At 36.6% G+C, this 18873-nt stretch overlaps 1 protein-coding gene across 3 annotated transcripts in view; it reads right to left on the bottom strand.

Moving 5' to 3' along the window:
- The window catches only part of pld1a (phospholipase D1a), a 42521-nt gene that overhangs the window by 11004 nt on the left and 12644 nt on the right, over positions 1-18873 (bottom strand). For all 3 annotated transcript variants that reach the window (XM_028438116.1, XM_028438118.1, XM_028438117.1), the window contains exons 2-12: positions 13681-13896; positions 12661-12830; positions 9139-9281; positions 7151-7262; positions 6867-6932; positions 3471-3529; positions 3307-3399; positions 2173-2325; positions 1329-1478; positions 452-535; positions 15-96 (exon numbers count right to left, since the gene is read on the bottom strand). In XM_028438116.1, coding sequence (XP_028293917.1) covers positions 15-96; positions 452-535; positions 1329-1478; positions 2173-2325; positions 3307-3399; positions 3471-3529; positions 6867-6932; positions 7151-7262; positions 9139-9281; positions 12661-12830; positions 13681-13864 — 1296 coding nt within the window. In that variant the 5' untranslated portion in view covers positions 13865-13896. The remainder of the gene's footprint in view (positions 1-14; positions 97-451; positions 536-1328; positions 1479-2172; positions 2326-3306; positions 3400-3470; positions 3530-6866; positions 6933-7150; positions 7263-9138; positions 9282-12660; positions 12831-13680; positions 13897-18873) is intronic.

The raw sequence follows: 18873 nt of genomic DNA, 5'->3' as shown, positions 1-18873 counted from the left end.
GAATAACTACTTACTGCTTTACGTTTGAGGATACAATCCAACCTCCACCTGTTGCCTTCAACCACCGGACGCTTCAAGAATATCTCTGGACTCAACCTGAACAAAAAGTGAGGAATCCACACAATCAGGACAAATATAGACAGAAGAAATAAAAATATGTGTGTGTGTGTGTGTGTGTGCGTGTGTGTGTGTGTGAGGAGGAGAAGATGAGTTTCTTTAACTGGAATCCAAAGCTTGGAATGTCTGCAATCCCATTGGCTCACATTACACATGCTGACACCTCATTGGTTGAGAACGTAAACCATGTGATTACAGCTCAGCTCAGAGACAGCTGCATGTTTGGACTCATCAGGAGTTTTAAATACATATGATGAGATTTCAGGGGCTTTAAAGTTAAAGTTTAGAAAATTGTTACAGTAAAATCTGTGATAATATCCCGACTGTAACTTACCACCAGTCAGTGATGAATATTTCTTCTTTGGCCTCCTCCAGAGCATCAGCCACATCCTCCATGTAAGTCTTTCCATTCACATACCTGGAAAATAAAAACACACAAAGAAGTGAGAAAACTACATCTAAATGTCAAACTAATCATCAATAATAAATCTGACAGACAAGACGATGGAAGTTTGTGTATTTGTTGTTTTTTTATTTACTTTTCTAGGTTTTTTTGGGAGTATATTTGTGTAGTCGTCTTGTGTTTCTTGAGTAATTTTGTGGATTTTTGTTGTCAGTTGAGAAAGAGTTGTCAGTCTAAAATGACTATTTTCATTATTATTTTTGTGTATTTTCACCAATTCTGTGCAACTTTTGGTTAATTTTGTTGTCCTCTTATATATATTTGTTTGTATTATTTCTGTGTATTTTTGTTTTCTTTATTATATTGTTCTCTATATTTTTTTTTTTTTACTAATTTTATATATTTTTATTGTCATCTTGTAAATTGTGTATTTCTGTTCTCATTTTGTGTATTTTTGTTGTCAGTTAAAAATAAGAACCATGTTTCCTAATCTGTCATGTCTGGTGAAAAAAGGTAGAATAAAATAAAAAGCAATTTATTCTTTTTGTGTATTTTTATCTATTTTGTGCAACTATGGTTTGGTTTGTGTAATTATGTTGTCCTTTTCTAAAATTTTGTGTTATTTCTGTGTATTTTTGTTGTCTTTATGTGTATTTTTCTGCGATTTTGTATGTTTGTTTACTTATTTCTATAATTTTCTGTCTCAAATTTTATTTTTATTTTTAAAGAGTCCTTTTAGCCTTTATGAAAGTTATTCTTTGTCATATTTCTAGTGAGAGTTTAAAGCTAACACCGGCGTCATGTTTACCATTTAGCAGCAACGTTTTCCTGCTCCTGTGCAAACGATCCAAAGCGATGATCTCTGAGGAAAGCTTTACCGTGACTCCTCACGAAGCTCTCGATGCTCTGACCCCACCAACGGGCATGTCTGTAGCTGCTGCATTTAAACACCAGGGTCCTGAACGCACCACGCAGACACATTACTAACACACAGGCTCAGGAACACACACACACACACACACACACACACACAGAGAAACACAACCTGCTAAAATATCATATTTTAGAGTCAAATATGTTTGAATAAAATGAAAAATCAATTTGTCACCCTCGAATGCATTTATCTAATTAATTTATTATTAAATTATTATGCATTTAATGCATTAGTTGATTTATTATTATTTAATTAATTATTTATGTTATTTTATTGTATTTATTTATAATTTTTTATTATTAATTTAATATATTTTTAATTGTACAAATTCATGAGGGGAAATTAATTAAATTTGTCAGCCTCTAATGTGTTTATTTATTTAATTATTTATTTCATTTGTTAGTATTTACTTTAATGTTATTTTCAATGAAGAAATTCAAGAGGTGAAATTAAAAATGATTTACTCTTGTTTATTTTCAATTTCTCATTCTGAAATTTGTATTTATTTGTAAAAAGAAATTTTCTCACAGTTTTCTGCTTTTCATTATTTTATGTCTGTATATATTAAACACAATGTCTAGAAATGTATTTATTCGAGCATTAATGTGGATAAATACATTTGATTCCTTAAAGGAAGAAAAAAACATTTTTGTCAGATATTTTCTTACAATTCCTAAATTGCAATGATTTACAAACAAACAAACAATCTAAAACTGACCTGGATAAACTTTCAATTCTAACTCCATGTTTGGTCTCGGTGTCTTTGGAGTCCATCTTGATGCTGAACTCTTTATCCACCAACAGGACGAAGGAAATGGCTCCACTGTCAGGTTTCATGTACAATAAGCACGAGTCCTTCACCACCAGCCATCTACCACACACACACACAGAGAAATTAAGTTATAAAAGAACAAAAAAAAACTTTGAGCAGCTGTTTGATGTACGTTTATTTAACACAGCTGTGCAGATGCATCGGAAAACACACAAAGTGACAGAAAAATACACAAAATGACAATGAAAGTAGACAAAGTAGTAGAAGAATGTGCAAAATGAAAAGAAAAACACAAGAAAATACTGCAAAAACACACAAAAAAGACAACATATAGACACAAAACAACAAAAAATGATACATTTGTTGTTGGTAAATGTTGTTTGTTCATTTATTTTAAATCTTTTTATCAGGATTTGGGAAAGAAAATGTTATGGTACTTAAAAAAAAAAACACACAAAAATGACTCCAAAAACACAAAACAGCAACAAAAACATTAAAAATGACAAAAGTACACAAAATGAATCAAAAATGCACAAAATGACAGAAGAAACAAAATGATTTAGAAAATACACAAAACAGCAACAAAAACATAAAATTACTATAAATAACACAAAATTACTTACAACAATGACCCAAAATAGCAACAAAAACACTCAAAATGACTCCAGAAATAAACAAAAGAACTCCAGAAATACACAAAATTACTTAAAAAAAATAAAATTCAAAAGTGCACAAAATGTCAACAAAAACACTCAAAACGCCTCCAACAAACAACAAAACGAGAGAAAAATACACACAGAATGACAGAGAAAACACACAACATGACATAACGCACAAAAAAGCAACAAAAACAGCAAAATGAGAGTAAAATATACAAAATGACTCCAAAAATCTGCAAAACAGCAGCTGTGTGTGTTATTTAGTTGTGTTAATGCTCTGATTGATCAGTATTCTAAATTCTGACATGAATATTGATTATGTGACCCTCAGATCAGCGTGTTGTGATAAAAAATGAGAAGCATTGTTATGAGAAAGAAGCCGATGCAAAGAGGAAGAGGAAGAGGAAGTAAACTCACGGACCGTTTGGACCAGCGATAGCAGGCCTGAGTGTGACCACAGCAGTTCATTCCAGGGATGCGATGTCCACCAGAACGTTTGTAGATCATCCCCTCTCTGTGGGACACAGTTTGATTTTTTAAGACAACAGCACCTCTAAAAAAAGGAGGTGACAAAAGAGCACTTACAGTCCTTTGGGTCCTAAGTCATGAATGAACGACAGCTGACTGACATCAATGAACTCCATCTGAGAAAAGATGCAACGAGGAAACATCCACACACTGTTTCATTTGTGTTTGAAAAATAATCTAAAAAACAAACTGAAAACATTTAAAGCTGCTGGAGACGATAATGTTTAAATCAGATAAATTCAATATATTAAAGATCATTTGCTCAAATATAGAATGAGGTATGTTGAAAAAGTTTGGTATATTGCATTATGGGATATGGAGTCCTTTAGTTTATTATTATTTGGACCATAGTATATAGTCATCTTAAAGATGTAAATACTTGTTTTAATTAGAAATAAAATGAGTTCAAAGTGACCAGAAATGGCAGAAAAAGGTGGTGAAATGGGATTTTAAAAACCATTAGAGTGAACAAAAACTGACAGAAAAAGTGGTAAAAAGGGTTAAAAGTGTCAATATTGGTTTAAAAGTGGAAGAAATGTGAAAATGGAATTTAAAAAGTAGGAACAATCAGTTTAAACTGGCAAATAATGGGCATAACAATTTGTGAATTTGGTTAAATTGGCAAAAATAAAATTAAAAAAATAAGCATGAAATATGGTGAAAAAAGGTTAAAAGGCAAGACAAGGCAAATGTATTTATATAGTTCATTTCATACACAAAGCAACTCAGTGTGCTTTACATGATCTAAAAGTGCAACAGAAAACATTAAACAGCTTAAAATAAAAAAGAACATTAAAATCACAAGTAAAATCATTTAAAATCATCAACAAACACATGACATCATCAACATGACCAAAAATCTCCCTGTCAATCATACGCAGTAGAGAAAAATAGTTCCTTTAACTTTGATTTAAAAATGTTCACGTGATGCTGACTTCAGCTCTGCTGCAGTTTGTTCCACTTTTTTGCAGCATAACAACTAAAAGCAGCATCACCATGGTTACTGTGAGCTCTGGGCTCCACTATCTGACCTGCGTCCATAGATCTGTGAGCTCTGGGCTCCACTATCTGACCTGTGTCCATAGATCTGTGAGCTCTGGGCTCCCCTATCTGACCTGTGTCCATAGATCTGTGAGCTCTGGGCTCCACTATCTGACCTGTGTCCATAGATCTGTGAGCTCTGGGCTCCACTATCTGACCTGTGTCCATAGATCTGTGAGCTCTGATCTCCACTATCTGACCTGTGTCCATAGATCTGTGAGCTCTGGGCTCCACTATCTGACCTGTGTCCATAGATCTCAGAGACCTGCTGGGTTCATACCTGACTAACATCTCACTGATGTATTCTGGACCAAACCCATTCACACATTTATAACCAGCAGCAGAACTTTACAGTCTCCTCTGAGGCTGACTGGGAGCCAGTGTAAAGACTTTAAAACTGGACTAACGTGTTCTGACCTCTTTGTTCTGGTTCAGACCTGAGCTGCAGCGTTCTGAACGTTCAAAACTAGCTTTTAAGATAAAAGAATCCTTTATTGATCTCACAAACAGAATCACACCGTGCAAAATTAAATTACATAAAAAACATGCATCAGGAAAAAAAATATAAATTAAATTTACATCTTTGTTTTTATTTTAGCAAATGATCTTTAATGTATTGATCCATGAGGCCTGAACTATGTCTTAAGTTATTATCGGTGTTACAAAAACATTTGTTATCGTCTCCAGCTGTGTTAACATTTCACTCCTTATGTAGAAAAAAGCTCCAACACAACAGAGCAAAAAGCAAACAGAACTTATTAGAACGTCATTAAATAGAATGGATTAAAAATAAATAAAATCAATAGTATAAGTTTGTGGGCGTGTTAAATAAACACACTGACAGTCTGTTAGCGCTCACGTAGCGCCGCTATTATAATAAAGCTACACAGCTCTTTATTCATAATTACAAAAATAAAAATAAAATAATGAAAATACAACCCTCAGCAACCCCCCCACCCCCATTACAACAAAATAAATAAAATTAAAAAATGAGTTTAAAAAAAAAGTACAACTTTTTTGTTAAAAAAATTAAAATGTTGACTATTGTTTTTCAAATCTCATGAAATTAACTGCTTATAACTAATATTAATTTTAGAACAGTAATAAAATGGTACAATAAAGTACAAAGACAAAAAACCTCTCAGGCCCCCTATCGCAACAAAATATATATTCATTTTTGTGATTAAAAAGAAATGAAAAAATGACGTAAAATGATTCTCCAAAAACATACAAAATAAGAGAAAAATATACAAAATAACACAAACACAAAGAATTAATCCAAAAACACAAAGTATGACAAAACTAATAAAAAAGACAACATAAACACACACAAAATAATATAAAATAAAATCATAAAAATACCCCCACCGCGACAGAATGTAAAAAATCAAAAATCAAATTAAAAAGTATGACCTTTTTGGAATTTTTTTTAATTTTGACTATTCTTCAAATCTCATGAAAATAACTATTAATAATTTAAGAAAGTAATGAAGCTCTTTATTAACAAAATGCAAAGTTAAAAAACCCCTCAGGCCCCCCCCTCGCAACTATATACTAAGGCTGGGCAAAAAAATCGATTTAATCGGTTAATCGAATTTGTAGATAAAAATGATTTTTATTTTCGCAATTTTTAGTTTTAAAATTTTTTTTTTTTTTTTTTCACCACAAGTTTTTCTTACTTTTTTAAGTCCCCCTCTTTGTTTACCCTTTGAGTAGGCTATATGCCTGCTACAGACATGTTTCATTCTTTATTCACACTATGCTGAGACGCTAAGGGAAGAGTTTATTATTTTTTTTATTGTAATGTTATATGTTATATGATTTCTTAATCAGATAATTGAAGCTACTGTGAAGTTGCTGTTGTTGCACTTTTACTTAAACCTGAGTTAAAGCTTGAAATTGTTGAATGACGGAGCCTCATTTACTTTTGATTTTGGGATTGTTCTATGTATTTTAACTTTTGAGGACAATCAGCAGTAAAGTTGCACTTTTGACAAAATATCTGAGGTCTGCAGTCATTTTTAAGTGCATTAAAAAAAAAAAATCAAAATCGAATCCAAACTCAATTTTTTTTTTTAAATTTGAGATTTTTTTTAAGACAAAATTGCCCAGCCCTACTATATACGTATATTTATTGATGTATCTATTTATCTTTAAAGAAAAGTTAAAAAGTAAAATAAAAAATAATAAAATTGAATATTCTTCTTCTAATCTCATGAAAATAACTATTAATAAGTCATAATAATTTTAGAAGAGCAATAAATATCTTTAGTAATAAAGTGCAAATAATTTTTTTATGCTCAAGGTTCAGCAACCTTGCCCCCTCATGATGCCACGCCCCCCAGTTTGAGAACCAGGGCGTTAGTGTGTGATGCAGGTGTGCCCCCAGCATAGTTTAGTAGGATTACTCACAGTGTGGTGATATGTGCGGTACATGGCCATCCTCAGCAGCTTGTTCAAATAGTCTTCTAACTGTCTCTGTGGAAACACACACACTAACTTTGGCTGCTGTCAACAAATCAACACGTTTCACGGCTCAGAAAGAAAAAAGAAAACATGCACACACTGGAGAGTCAGAGAGAGTGTTAGAGGATTCAGGAGGAGGAAAGTAGTACCATGGCAACAAGTGAGGACCAGCACATTATAGAGTTATAGAGCAGCGTTGATGCAGCATTAGTGCATCTGAACACACTCACTCTGCGACTAGAGACTTGCTCGTCTCGCACCAGCTCGTCTCCTCCACTCCTGGGCAGAGACGGCATCTCCCTCACCTCACTCTTCCTCACCGTCTTCCTCCTCACTGTGTGGCTGAGAAACAACGAGGAAGTAGTGCTTTGATGTGAATGTGCAACTCAATACAGTTCATATTCAGTCTGAACGTGTGAAAATTGGAATTTAAAAAGCGCACTTAAACGCTCTGTGAAAGAGAATCAGCTACTGAGCAGCTGAAGTCTGCCCCCCTGTGTGCGCTCAGAACAACTTCAAAACAGAGATCCTGGAGAGACACACACGGATGTGACGTTTATATCAGCCCCAGTCCAATAGGCTATAGGTAATAAATATCACTTTAAAATAAATTAACAATCAAAACTCTTTAAAAAAGCCTCAAAAATGACTTAAATGTTGTCCCTTGTCTGTGCATATTATGCCTTCAGCCAACATCACCTATAAATTCTTACATTACTGGTTATTGCAGCGCATTTGTACAAGTTTAAGGAACTATTTCCATTTAAAAGCATGAATGAGGTCCTGTTTCCTAGATCTGAATGTACGAACAGTTGATAAATGAGGGCCAATGTTTGGTAAGTTGTTGTGAAATATTTGAACGTTTAAGTGACAAAAAAGCAACAATGTATGTGTAGAAATGTAATGTATCCATGTGACAACACCATTGCTACTAAAACAAAGAGAAAAATTACTCTTTTGAAGTATTAAAAATAAACCTACAAAGCCACCTCACACTCTTGTTTTAGTTTTAAAACTTGACTGTATGAGCAGTCCTTTCCAAACATGTCAAATTACAAAAGTAAATAAACATAGTGACTCATCACACACAACAACAAAAATGAACAAACTTACATTAAAAAATTATACAAATTAAGTCCAAAAAACACACAAAATGAAAGAAGAATATACAAAATGACAACAAAAACAAATAGTAGAAAAACAACTACAAAACACACAAAATTAGAAAAGAATATACAAAAAGACAGCACAAATACAAAACAATACTCCCAACCACAAAAAAAACAAGTAAAATACACAGAATTATATAAATTAATAAACAAATTCACTACAAATGAGAGAAAAATACAAATATTAGTCCAAAACCACAAAGTACAACATATACACACAGAACAACAAAAATATATAAAGATGACAACAAGAACTTAAACAAAACAAGAACAAAAATACACATAATGTAAATAAATGTATGAAATGAAAGAAAAAATATATAAAACAGAAAACAAATAAACATAAAAAATATAAGACAAAACACGAAAGTGACAACAAACAAATATATATATATATATATATATATATATAAAAAAAAAAAAAAACTTAAAAGAACAAAAAAAACACAAAAAGTGACTCAATAAAAAATTATAAATGAAAGAGTAAGTCCAAAACCACAAAGTACAGCATATACACAAAACAACAAAAATATAGAAAGGTTACAGGAAAATATAGAAAAACAACAAGAAAATAAACAAAATGACTCGAAAAACACATAAGACATCTACAAAATGACATAAAACAGAAAAATATACGAAACTATGACAAAAAGACAACAAATACATAAAAAAACTGAACAATATAAAACAACAAAAACACACAAAATAATTCCAAAAAGGCCTAAACAAACAAAACAAAAACAAAACGATTAAAAATATGCACAAAAAGAAAGCAGAGATACACAAACCCTTTGTTTCGTGTGTTAATGCTCTGACTGGTCATTATTCTAATGCTGACATGAATGTTGGTCATGTGACCCTCAGATCAAATACTATCATCTAATGTGAAGGTTTAATTCTTTTGATTGTTTAACAAAACCATCACATTTTTGGTTGCATTCATCAAAAAAAAAAAGCTAAAAACCAGGTTTGTTTGTGATTTGCTGAAGCTTGGATGTGTTCCTCGTGCATGTGGGAGGACTAATATCAGTGCATGTGTAGGCGCCAACCTGCGTGATGGCAGCGGGATTCTCATGAAAGTCTTGTACGTCCTCAGTTCTCTGTGAAGCTCCATGAAATGTTTCTCCTTCCTCTTCACCACCCATGTGAACTCTCCATGTTTCAGCTCAATCTTAAACACTGCAGGCAGAGACTACACATGAAAAAAGAACACATTAATCACTAGAAATGACACTAAACTATCGGGAGAATTATTCAAGTTAAAGCAAAGTGTTGGAATGAATCTAAGTATTAGTTATTGTAACAAACTCAACTGACTGAAGAAGAAGAGGAAGAAAAAAAGAAAATAAAAAGAAGAGAAACGCAGGTGAAAACGTAAGCAAGGGCTTTCACACTTGGCGGAGGTAATAATAATAATAATATTAATAATAATAATAATCAGTGACGTGCCGTCAGGGTAGGCAAGGTAGGCAGTGCCAGGGTGAATTGATATTTTGATTATTTGTTTTAATTATAATAAAATTATAAATTATTTATTTTTCCATTTCCAATAGCCTACAGTACCTACAAGTTTGAAAGTGTCCGCATTTTGTGCGTTTCATAGCCCAAATTACTAAACAGTGTTATTTCCTGGAACAGCTGCACAGTCTCACTCCGCTGTAAGGCAGAGGGAGGCCACGCCCTCTCCCAAAGGGACGTTGCTCCTCTGCCTCAGTTCCCATTGCGTGTTTTTACGTTTGCGCATGTGCAGTCAGTTCCCCAAGATGACAACCATTTACGTCCAAAGGCAGTGTAAAGAGCTGCCTTTGGACGTAACCGTGCTATGCTAAATGCTATACGTAAGTTCACAGTGCATTAGTGAATTGATATCACGTGACTGCTGCTGCTACGTTCTCTAGCTAGTGGGCGGGATTACACTACAGTCATGATGACACGATAAAGAAACATTGTTTTGAGGAAAAATTACAGCTTTTAAAAGATGGAGACCAACACCTGAGCTACCAGACCTTCAGCTAAGGTAAGGTCAGAACATTGTTGGTACTTTCTACAGTGAATGGAACAAAAGGAAGGATTGACTTTGTGGATGCTCCTCACAGAGGATGTTCTGAGTTGTTGTTGTTGTCATTTTCTCCATGTTTCTGTGTTTCCAACACAAACAACAGATGTGCTGTCGTGTCATGAGATATATGTTGTTGGGAGAGTATGGAGGCTATATTAAATAGTTGTTTATGTTTTTTTATGGTGTTTATAATGTTGATTTTGTTAGATGATAAATACTTGTTCATGTGGAACTTGTTGGGTTTTTTCTTTCTTATTATGATTTTTATAATTTCATAAGTGCATTGAGATGCCAATAAAGTTGATTTGAATTGAATTAACACTTGCCAGCAGAAACATATGAAATTGTCATTGGTGGTCTTGATTTGCAACGTGCCTACCCAACCCTAGTGGTCACTGATAATAATAGTAATAACAATAATAGTAGTAGTTATAATAACAATTACAATTAAATCTGCAAGCAGCGTTGAACAAACCCTCGCAATCACACGCATGTCAGGACGTGGCACACGTTGAGGTGTGTTGCATGTGGGGGTGTAACAGAAATGTTAAAGTGTTGACACGTAGCTGACCATTTTCAACGATTATATCACAAATCTGTCTGTTTGTGATGATGTCATCATTGTAGAGACTGATGATGTCAGAATTTTGCAGAAGTTACACAGTGAAGCGCAATATCCCCAAAATATCAAATTTTTCACCAGTCCTAATAAGCGTTCAAATTTTCATGAGTTTTTCAACCTGTTTAGGCCCTCAAAAAGAGCTGCATTACAATAGGGTCCTACGCACCATTATGCTTGGGCCCTAATAATAATAACAATAAAATTTGTAGTCATAATCTTTCTATAATGCAAAAACGGTCTGTGTGTCCGTGGAGCGAATATCTCCCCGACGCAGTGTCTGATCAACCTGAAACTTTGTCAACGGCTTGTGCATACTCCGAGTGTGTGCATCTGTTATTTTGGAGTAATTTGGTCATTTCAAAACCAATTTGAAATGACCAGTCCACACTGTGGAACTCCTGTCAAATATTGTTTTAAAACACTGATGATGTCATCAACAGTGATGTCATCAACAGTGACGTCATCAGAGCTACAATCAGAATGTTCCAACTGATGTCATCAACAATGATGTCATCGGTGTTCCAAGAATGTTAAAATTGATGATGTCATCAACAGTGACTTCATCATCAGTGTTCTATTCTATGCTAATGCAAAGCTAATGCAGTGCGACGCTATCTGTCTGTACACAATAAAAGTTACAAACGGATTTTAATACAATTTTCAGGAAATGTTGATAATGGAACAGCTGGTGAAATTTTGGTGATGTTCTGGCTACCAAAAGAAAACATATAGATGCATGTATTCCATTAATTTTCCCATCCACACTGTGGAACTCCTGTTAATGTCAATATGAATACATACTTCTGACAAGCACTGTACAAGTAATGATAACAATAACAGTAATAGTAAGGGCCCCTCTGTACTCGTCGACGGCGTAGAAATGGGAATGAACCAGGCAAAGAGGCACTTCAAGTCAAGCCAGGGTGAATGTTTTTAGGATCAGCTTTCTGGGAAGCCACTGTACAGTTTTTATGTGCGTTGTGTGGAACAGAAGAGCAATCCTTGTGACTCCTTTGCCTGGATGAAATCAGCTGATCTAAAGAGTGAGACGGAGGGTTTCCATCTTTGAGGCTCAAGACCAGTCACTTCCAACCCAAAACTGTTCGGCTTGTATTTTGAAGGAGGGTGTTTCCGACAGGTGTAGGCTCTGCAACCAGTTTGGTGAAACAGTCCAGCATCTAGTGAGTGGATGTCCTGCTTTGGCACAGACTGCTTATTTGAAACGGCATGATGGAGTTGCCTGAACCTTCTACTATCGACTCTCGCATGCATGTGGCTTTGACAAGTACGATCCACAATATGTTCAGGGCGTCATGGAAAATTATAATTTCAAACTGCTCTGGAACAGGCCCATATACAGCCTGCGGGTTATCAAAGCAAACAAACCTGATCTTGTCCTCTTTGATAAGTCTAATGAAGTCATTTACATTCTTGAATTTTCTGTTCTTTTTGACAGTAATGTGATTGGCAAGACTCAGGAAAAACATACCAAGTATGCGGACCTTGCCTACGAAATGTCTCGCTTGCATCCAAAGTACAATGTTGTCTGACTCCCCATTATTCTCGGGGCCCTCGGTTTGGTACCTCCTGACCTTCTGTCTTTGGTCAGGAGAATGCCCGGGTTCTCTACCGGGAATACAGCTCTTCTGACAATCTGGGTAATGCAGAAGGCTGCTGTGTTGGGGAGTCTCTATGCTCTCAGGAAAGTTCAACTAGGCATTGTTTCCTGGGGGAGGCCCCATTCACTGTCTGGGCTGTGTGTAGCGAGGGGGAGGGCCCTGAGCTGATGATGAGCCTTCACAGGCCTGATGTGCCAGAATAACTAAAACCCTTGCTGCTGCATTTTTATCCTAATCTGTACATAGTAATAGTAATAATAGTTAAATGAACCTTATTAACACTCCTGTGGTGGGACAGGTTGAAGCGGTCCTGAGCTGAGGTGAATCTCTCCACCTCCAGGATGCGAGCGGTGACGGGTACAGCAGGGAGGAAGACCCTGGAGCTGGACTCCTTAAAGCCCACCGTAGAGTAGACGGCAGAGAACGGGATACGGCAATCACCTGGGAGAGGAGGAGGAGGAGGAGGAGGGGAGAAGAGGAGGAAGCGACGTGGGAGCTTTTAGTTTTTCTCTAGTACACATGTAGGAGTTTTCTAAGCGGCTGAGGAAGGAGTGGGATGATGATCACACAGAAACTGCTTTTGTTCAACACTTTCTTTCTGTTCATAAGTTAAACATTTGACTGGAATCATCTTTGAAATTCAACAATCCATCTTTTTACACATCATATCATAAATGGAGACTAGCCCATCAAATCTAACCAATATTATATTTGTGTTCATTTATCAGATTCATTTTGCAACAATGTTAACTGTTGGTAATCAATAATTATTGAAATTCATGGTTGTCTTGTTTGGTTATGATTTTACAGCTGTTTTCCCAACAGAAGAATTGTCTGTAAGGGTGTTTTCATATCTGATAGTTTTTTATCTTCATCAAAATCTCTTTTAAAGGCACTATTTTATAGATTTTTTTTAAATCTATTTTAGTCACAGGCAGGACTTTTAGTTATTATAGTATCATTTTATTTCTCTTTATTGGCTGGTGTTTTAATTTGTTTTATTTAATATTCTATCTTTATTATTATATGTTCTGTCCACATTTTCACACTGACCCACTTGAATCTCTCAGGATTATATGTTCTGATTGAACTCTGAATTTTAAATGCATTTTGTTTTTATGATTTATAAGATTTTAAAAAGAGCAAATGTGTTGTGTGATTTTATGTTGCAAACCAAAGCTAAAAAAATATATATTTTTGTGACTTTAAATCAGCCAGAAACTTAATAAAATTGTCTACATATTTATTGATTACCATAAATCAGATAAAGTTACATTTAATAGGTATTTACCTAGGTAACTCCCGTCGTAGTCGTTGTCCTCTCCTTCCTCGATGTCCAGTTCTCTGGCATCGAGGCTTTCTACGAGCTCAGTCATCCTGACAGCTTTGATCGGTTCCGTAGCGGCACTGGATTCACAAACTTCAGACTTGACCAGGTTGAGGCTGCTGGTAGCTGGTTGAGCTTTACCCAGCATGCTTAGCAGTCACACCCCAGAGCAGGGGACACCTATAGCAAAGGAACAAATCAGAAAGAAAGATTTATCAGTCTGAACTTCAAGCTAGTGTTATAGTGCTCTAGACCGGTCTTGGTCTCGAGATCACATTTTCCATCGGTTCCACTGATTTTTGCTTTTCTGCAATTTTCTTCAACAATTACTATGATTATAAGGAGAATAACTTGGTAATATTATAAATATCTTCAATTGATTAGTTAGCTTTTTTTCTGTCAAATGTATTTAAAAAAAACTTAAACTGAAGAGAAAAAGTTATTGAACTGTTCAACTGTGTCATGGTTTTCTAAATGCTTTTGGTCTCGGTCTTGGCTTGTCACAGTCTTGACTCAGTCTCAGTCTTCATCTTGACTTGCTCTTGGCTTGACTCGCTCTTGGCTTGTCTCAGTCTTGACTTGGTCTCCACTCCCAAAAGTCTTGGTCTTTTCTTCTTGCTTCTCTCGACGAGGACAGTCGCACTCTCTGTTTCTCCCTCCCTTCCTTTCTTATCTCTCCCAGCTGCTGCTTTGTCTGGTCTTGTGAGCCTAACAAGAGCCTCTCTCTGTAACTCATCCAAAACCGGAATAATGGAATTAATTAGTTGGTCTCTCAGTGCTATCGATCAGATTTTTTCGACGAAAAGAACCGGGGGTGGTGAACCCGCATGTCCAAGCGGGACGTTTGCGGCTGGATACACCCTTGACCCTTGGAACAAGTGGCGAGTTGTGTGTCTGTCCATCCTTTCCGTGGAAGACGTGGAGGACATCTACATGATTGGAATAATGATAGTAGGCATGCTGCTGATCGGAGCTGGTGGCTTCCTAATCTATCGAAAAGTCCGTACTACGCTGGTGACTGTTTTGGAAAAGCTGCCAGTGATTTCTGAAGGATGTAGCAGGGCTCTGAACACTCAGACTCATGTGTTGATCGATATCAAAAGCAAGCAAGAGCTGCTTTTGGATCGTCTACGCGTTATGGACAACAACTGGGAGAAGTTGGAGACCCGGCTTGGAAGTGGAAACTAGGCCATTCATTGGATTACAGCAGAGAGACCCAGGACAGAAGGCTATTGGAAATTGACATAGCCTGTATCAAATCACATTGCTTATCTCCCTTTCGGCTCCCCAGCTAGCCAAGGCTAAAGCCAAGGTTGTCTCAACTCTTATCACCAGGAAGTTTCTGCAGACGGCGGCTCTTACCCCCACTCCCTCCCCCCGCTCCTTCCCTACATTCCCACCTGGAACTGTTGATGCTGAACTTTTCCACACGTCATCTGGTTGTCAGTAACGCAGCTACAGGTCTTCAACTTCAAATGCCTCGTTGGCCATCTTTCCCCACCTCCCATCCACAGCTGCATGGAGGCGTGGTTGCAGCGCCCATTGGCAGCACGCCCATGTCCCCAAACGGCTGGAATCCTGCTGTTCTTCCCACCTGACCCCTTCCCCCAGCCAACCTCCCACCCAACCCTTCCCACATGCCTTGTCTCGAGTTGTTTGACTGTGTCATGCTTACATTTATGTTTGCAGAGGCGGTTTTTTTTCCTGGTTTCACACTGTTTTCTCTGTTTAGGGGAATCAGTTTCAAACTGGCAGTTTTTTCCCCTCACCCCTCCTCTCCTCCTGTTGTTGATCCCTTTTTCACCTAAATATGTGGGCGCCGCAAAAGGCTGCCCCGGTGTGTTGATGTGTCTTCTTTCACTGCAACTACCAAGTCAAATTCCTCGTATTGTTCTAAACTGTACCTGGTCAATAAAGCTGATTCTGATTCTGATTCTGATTCTGGTCTTGTCTTGATCTCGACTTGTCTCGGTGTTGGTCTTGACTTGGTCTCAACTTGTCTCAGTCTCAATCTTGACTTGCTCTTAGCTTGTCTCGGTCTTGATTTGTCTTGGTCTTGGTCTTGGTCTTGACTGGTTCTCGACTCCCAAAAATGTTGGACTTGTCTTGGTCTCAACTTGTCACGGTCTTGGTCTTGACTTGGTCACGGTTTTTCTCAGTCTTGACTCGGTCTCAGTCTTCATCTTGACTTGCTCTCGGCTTGTCTCGGGTCTTGGACTTGACTTGGTCTCGACTTGTCTTGGTTTTGACTGGGTATCGACTCCCAAATGTCTTAGTCTTGTCTCAGTCTCGGCTAGTCTCGGTCTTGACTTGGTCTCAACTTGTCTCTGTCTTGACCCAGTCTCCGTATTGGTCTTGACTCGGTCTCAGTCTTCATCTTGACTTGCTCTTGGTTTGTCTCGATCTTGTTCTTGACTAGGTTTCGACTCCCAAAAGTCTTGGTCTTGACTTGTCTCGGTCTTAGTCTTGACTCGCTCTCGGCTTGTCTCGGTCTTAGTCTCAACTCGCAAAAGTCTTGTCTCGCTTTGTCTTGGTCTTGGTATTGACTTGGACTCGACTCCCAAAAGAAAAGGAGATCGTTTCAGCTTGGTGACATGGTTTACCATCCTAACACACTGTGCCTGTAGACTGGCAGCTGTTTGGTTTAAGGGTGTTAAACAATATCAAAGAACCCAAAGTGTGCAAAGAAAATAACTCTTACAGCAAAACCTCAAAACTCAAATACATGAAGCAAGGCAGGATATTGTGACACTAGCATTAGAACAGTTAAGGTTAACTGACCGTTAAGCAATCAACAATAGTCAAGATTTGATGAGTTTCAAATTGTTGTTTTTGGTAAAACCTAGAAGTAGCGGTTATGGAAAATTTCCAACAACCATGTTGAATCTTTCCTTTCATTTCTTATATGATTCCAATGCTTTTTTTTTTTGCACGAGTCGCTCATGTTGGCAATGACAACATGCCCATATACAGCGTTTACAAATGTTTGGAGGAGGTGTGGCTTCAGGTCATTATTTAGGATAATATTACCTGTAACCTGGTCTCATCTTCTTTCTTGTTTCAAATAAAAACAGTAAACGGCGAGAGTTTTTTTTCTTTGCACTTTATCAATAAAGAGCTTTATTACTGTTCTAAAATTATTGGTTATTTTAGGAGATTTAAAGTATAGTCCAAATTTGTATTTCTCTTTTCAAAAAGGGTCACACCTTTTTACCCTTTATTAAAAATTGTTGTCCACATTTTTCTGAATGGATATCTGCTTTTGTGATCTTAAATCACAGGTTATTTGTTGCTTGTATTGTCAGTTGTAATGTAAACTAAAACCATGTATCTTGTATCAAGTATTTTTATATTTTCTGGCCTGAGTGCTTGTGATTATTTAGTGCCTTCCATTGCCTGGCCTATCTGCCAGCTCCTCTCCTTCTATCTTACTGCAGTTATTTCTGGCTCTGGAGCTGCTGCACACACTGATCTGTCACTGGTCCCACTTATCTCTGCGCTCTTCTCAAACTTCTTCTCTTTAACTCAGAGCTTTTTTTCATCTCGTTGAAAGCAGACGCTCGCCCACCGCTGTGTTTTAAAGTACTTTCTCCTCCTCACGGTCATCGTGTCCTCGTTCTATGAGACGGATCGTTGGCTTTCACTCAGCGGTACTGGAAGTACCCGCATGTCCTGAGATGACTCGCGTTAGAACACATCCAAATCATTTTCAGACAGTACCATCAAATTATGTCCAATTTTTCACCATTATGAAAAAAATGAATGCATGGTCCAGTTGATGTTTAGCGTTAATTATGAATTATGGCTTAAAATCTATTCAGCATTCATACTATAAACAAATGTTTCATGGGCAGCTGGCGGCCCTCATGGGGCCACATCATGGAACCCTTTGATTTATTTTGAGCGGCCCCCAAAGTAAATACACAGAGTTACTACAGAAACGCACAAGAAGATTATAAAAATACACAAAAGAACAAAGACACATATATAAAATGAAAATTTGTATATAAAAAAAAACCCACAAAAAATGACAATGTGACAATGCACACAGAATGAATCAAGAAAAAACCCCAAAGTGACTCAAAAATACATAACAACAAAAAGACACAAAATGACAAAAAAAAAATACACACAAAAGTACCACAAAAATTACAAAAAAATGTTTTAAAAAAAACAACAAATGACTCCAAACACACAAAACTACAGAAATAAGACAGATTTACACAAAATGATACCAAAAAGAGACAAACCAACAATTAAATACACAATATTACTTAAAAATGTGCTAAATGACCACTAAAATGCACACATTTGTGTTAATGCTCTGATTGGTCATTATTTCTAAATACTGAATAAATGTTGATGTGACCCTCAGATCAGATACAATCACACTTTTGTGGCCCCGCCCCCTTTGACAAAAGTGGCCCGTCTCTGCTTTAAAGATCTTTACAATCCAACAGTCTGACATGTGAACACTTTAGGAATAAACTCTTAGACGGGAGAAAATGCAAACACTGCATACAGACGTTCTTCAAGCTACTGCCTCAAAACCAAAGGCTAAACATTGTCGTGCACTTTCAGGAACCTACAATACGTTGTTTTGTAGAGGTTTCAGTGTTCTCGGCTAAACTTTAATGATTGTATTACATCAGCGTGGAGAGATTTGGGTCAATTTAACACAATAAACACGTCTGCAGAAACCTGCTCAGCCACTTATCGAACGGCGTATTTACCGTGAACCCACAGCACACTCTGCACCAACACACTAACATTGTTTCTATGACCTCACATTCACTTATTTTATAGACTTAATTCATAGGCTTTAAAGAACATGTGAGTTTTTCCACAGTCAAACATAATTACATATGTTCTAATTAACATAAGCTTTTAAAAACACACTGAGTATAAATATTGAATGTCTGTTTTTGGAGGAAAACCCCTAAAAGCACACACAGACAAACAAATGAGAGTAAACACTGTCTCTGCTCAACAAGACCCGACTCGCTGACTCACTGTCACAGCTGCTCACACTGGTTCCCAGTTCTCCCAGAAAACTATTTCTATCCCCACAAGGAGTCTGTGTTTTATAATTCTAATAAATATGCAGCTTCAATTAAGCTTTTGTAGAAAGTTAAACAACAGTTTAGTGACTAAGGT

This window comes from Gouania willdenowi, chromosome 22, assembly GCF_900634775.1.
Source record: "Gouania willdenowi chromosome 22, fGouWil2.1, whole genome shotgun sequence".
Lineage (NCBI taxonomy): Eukaryota > Metazoa > Chordata > Actinopteri > Blenniiformes > Gobiesocidae > Gouania > Gouania willdenowi.
This window is presented reverse-complemented; position numbering and strand designations above follow the sequence as displayed.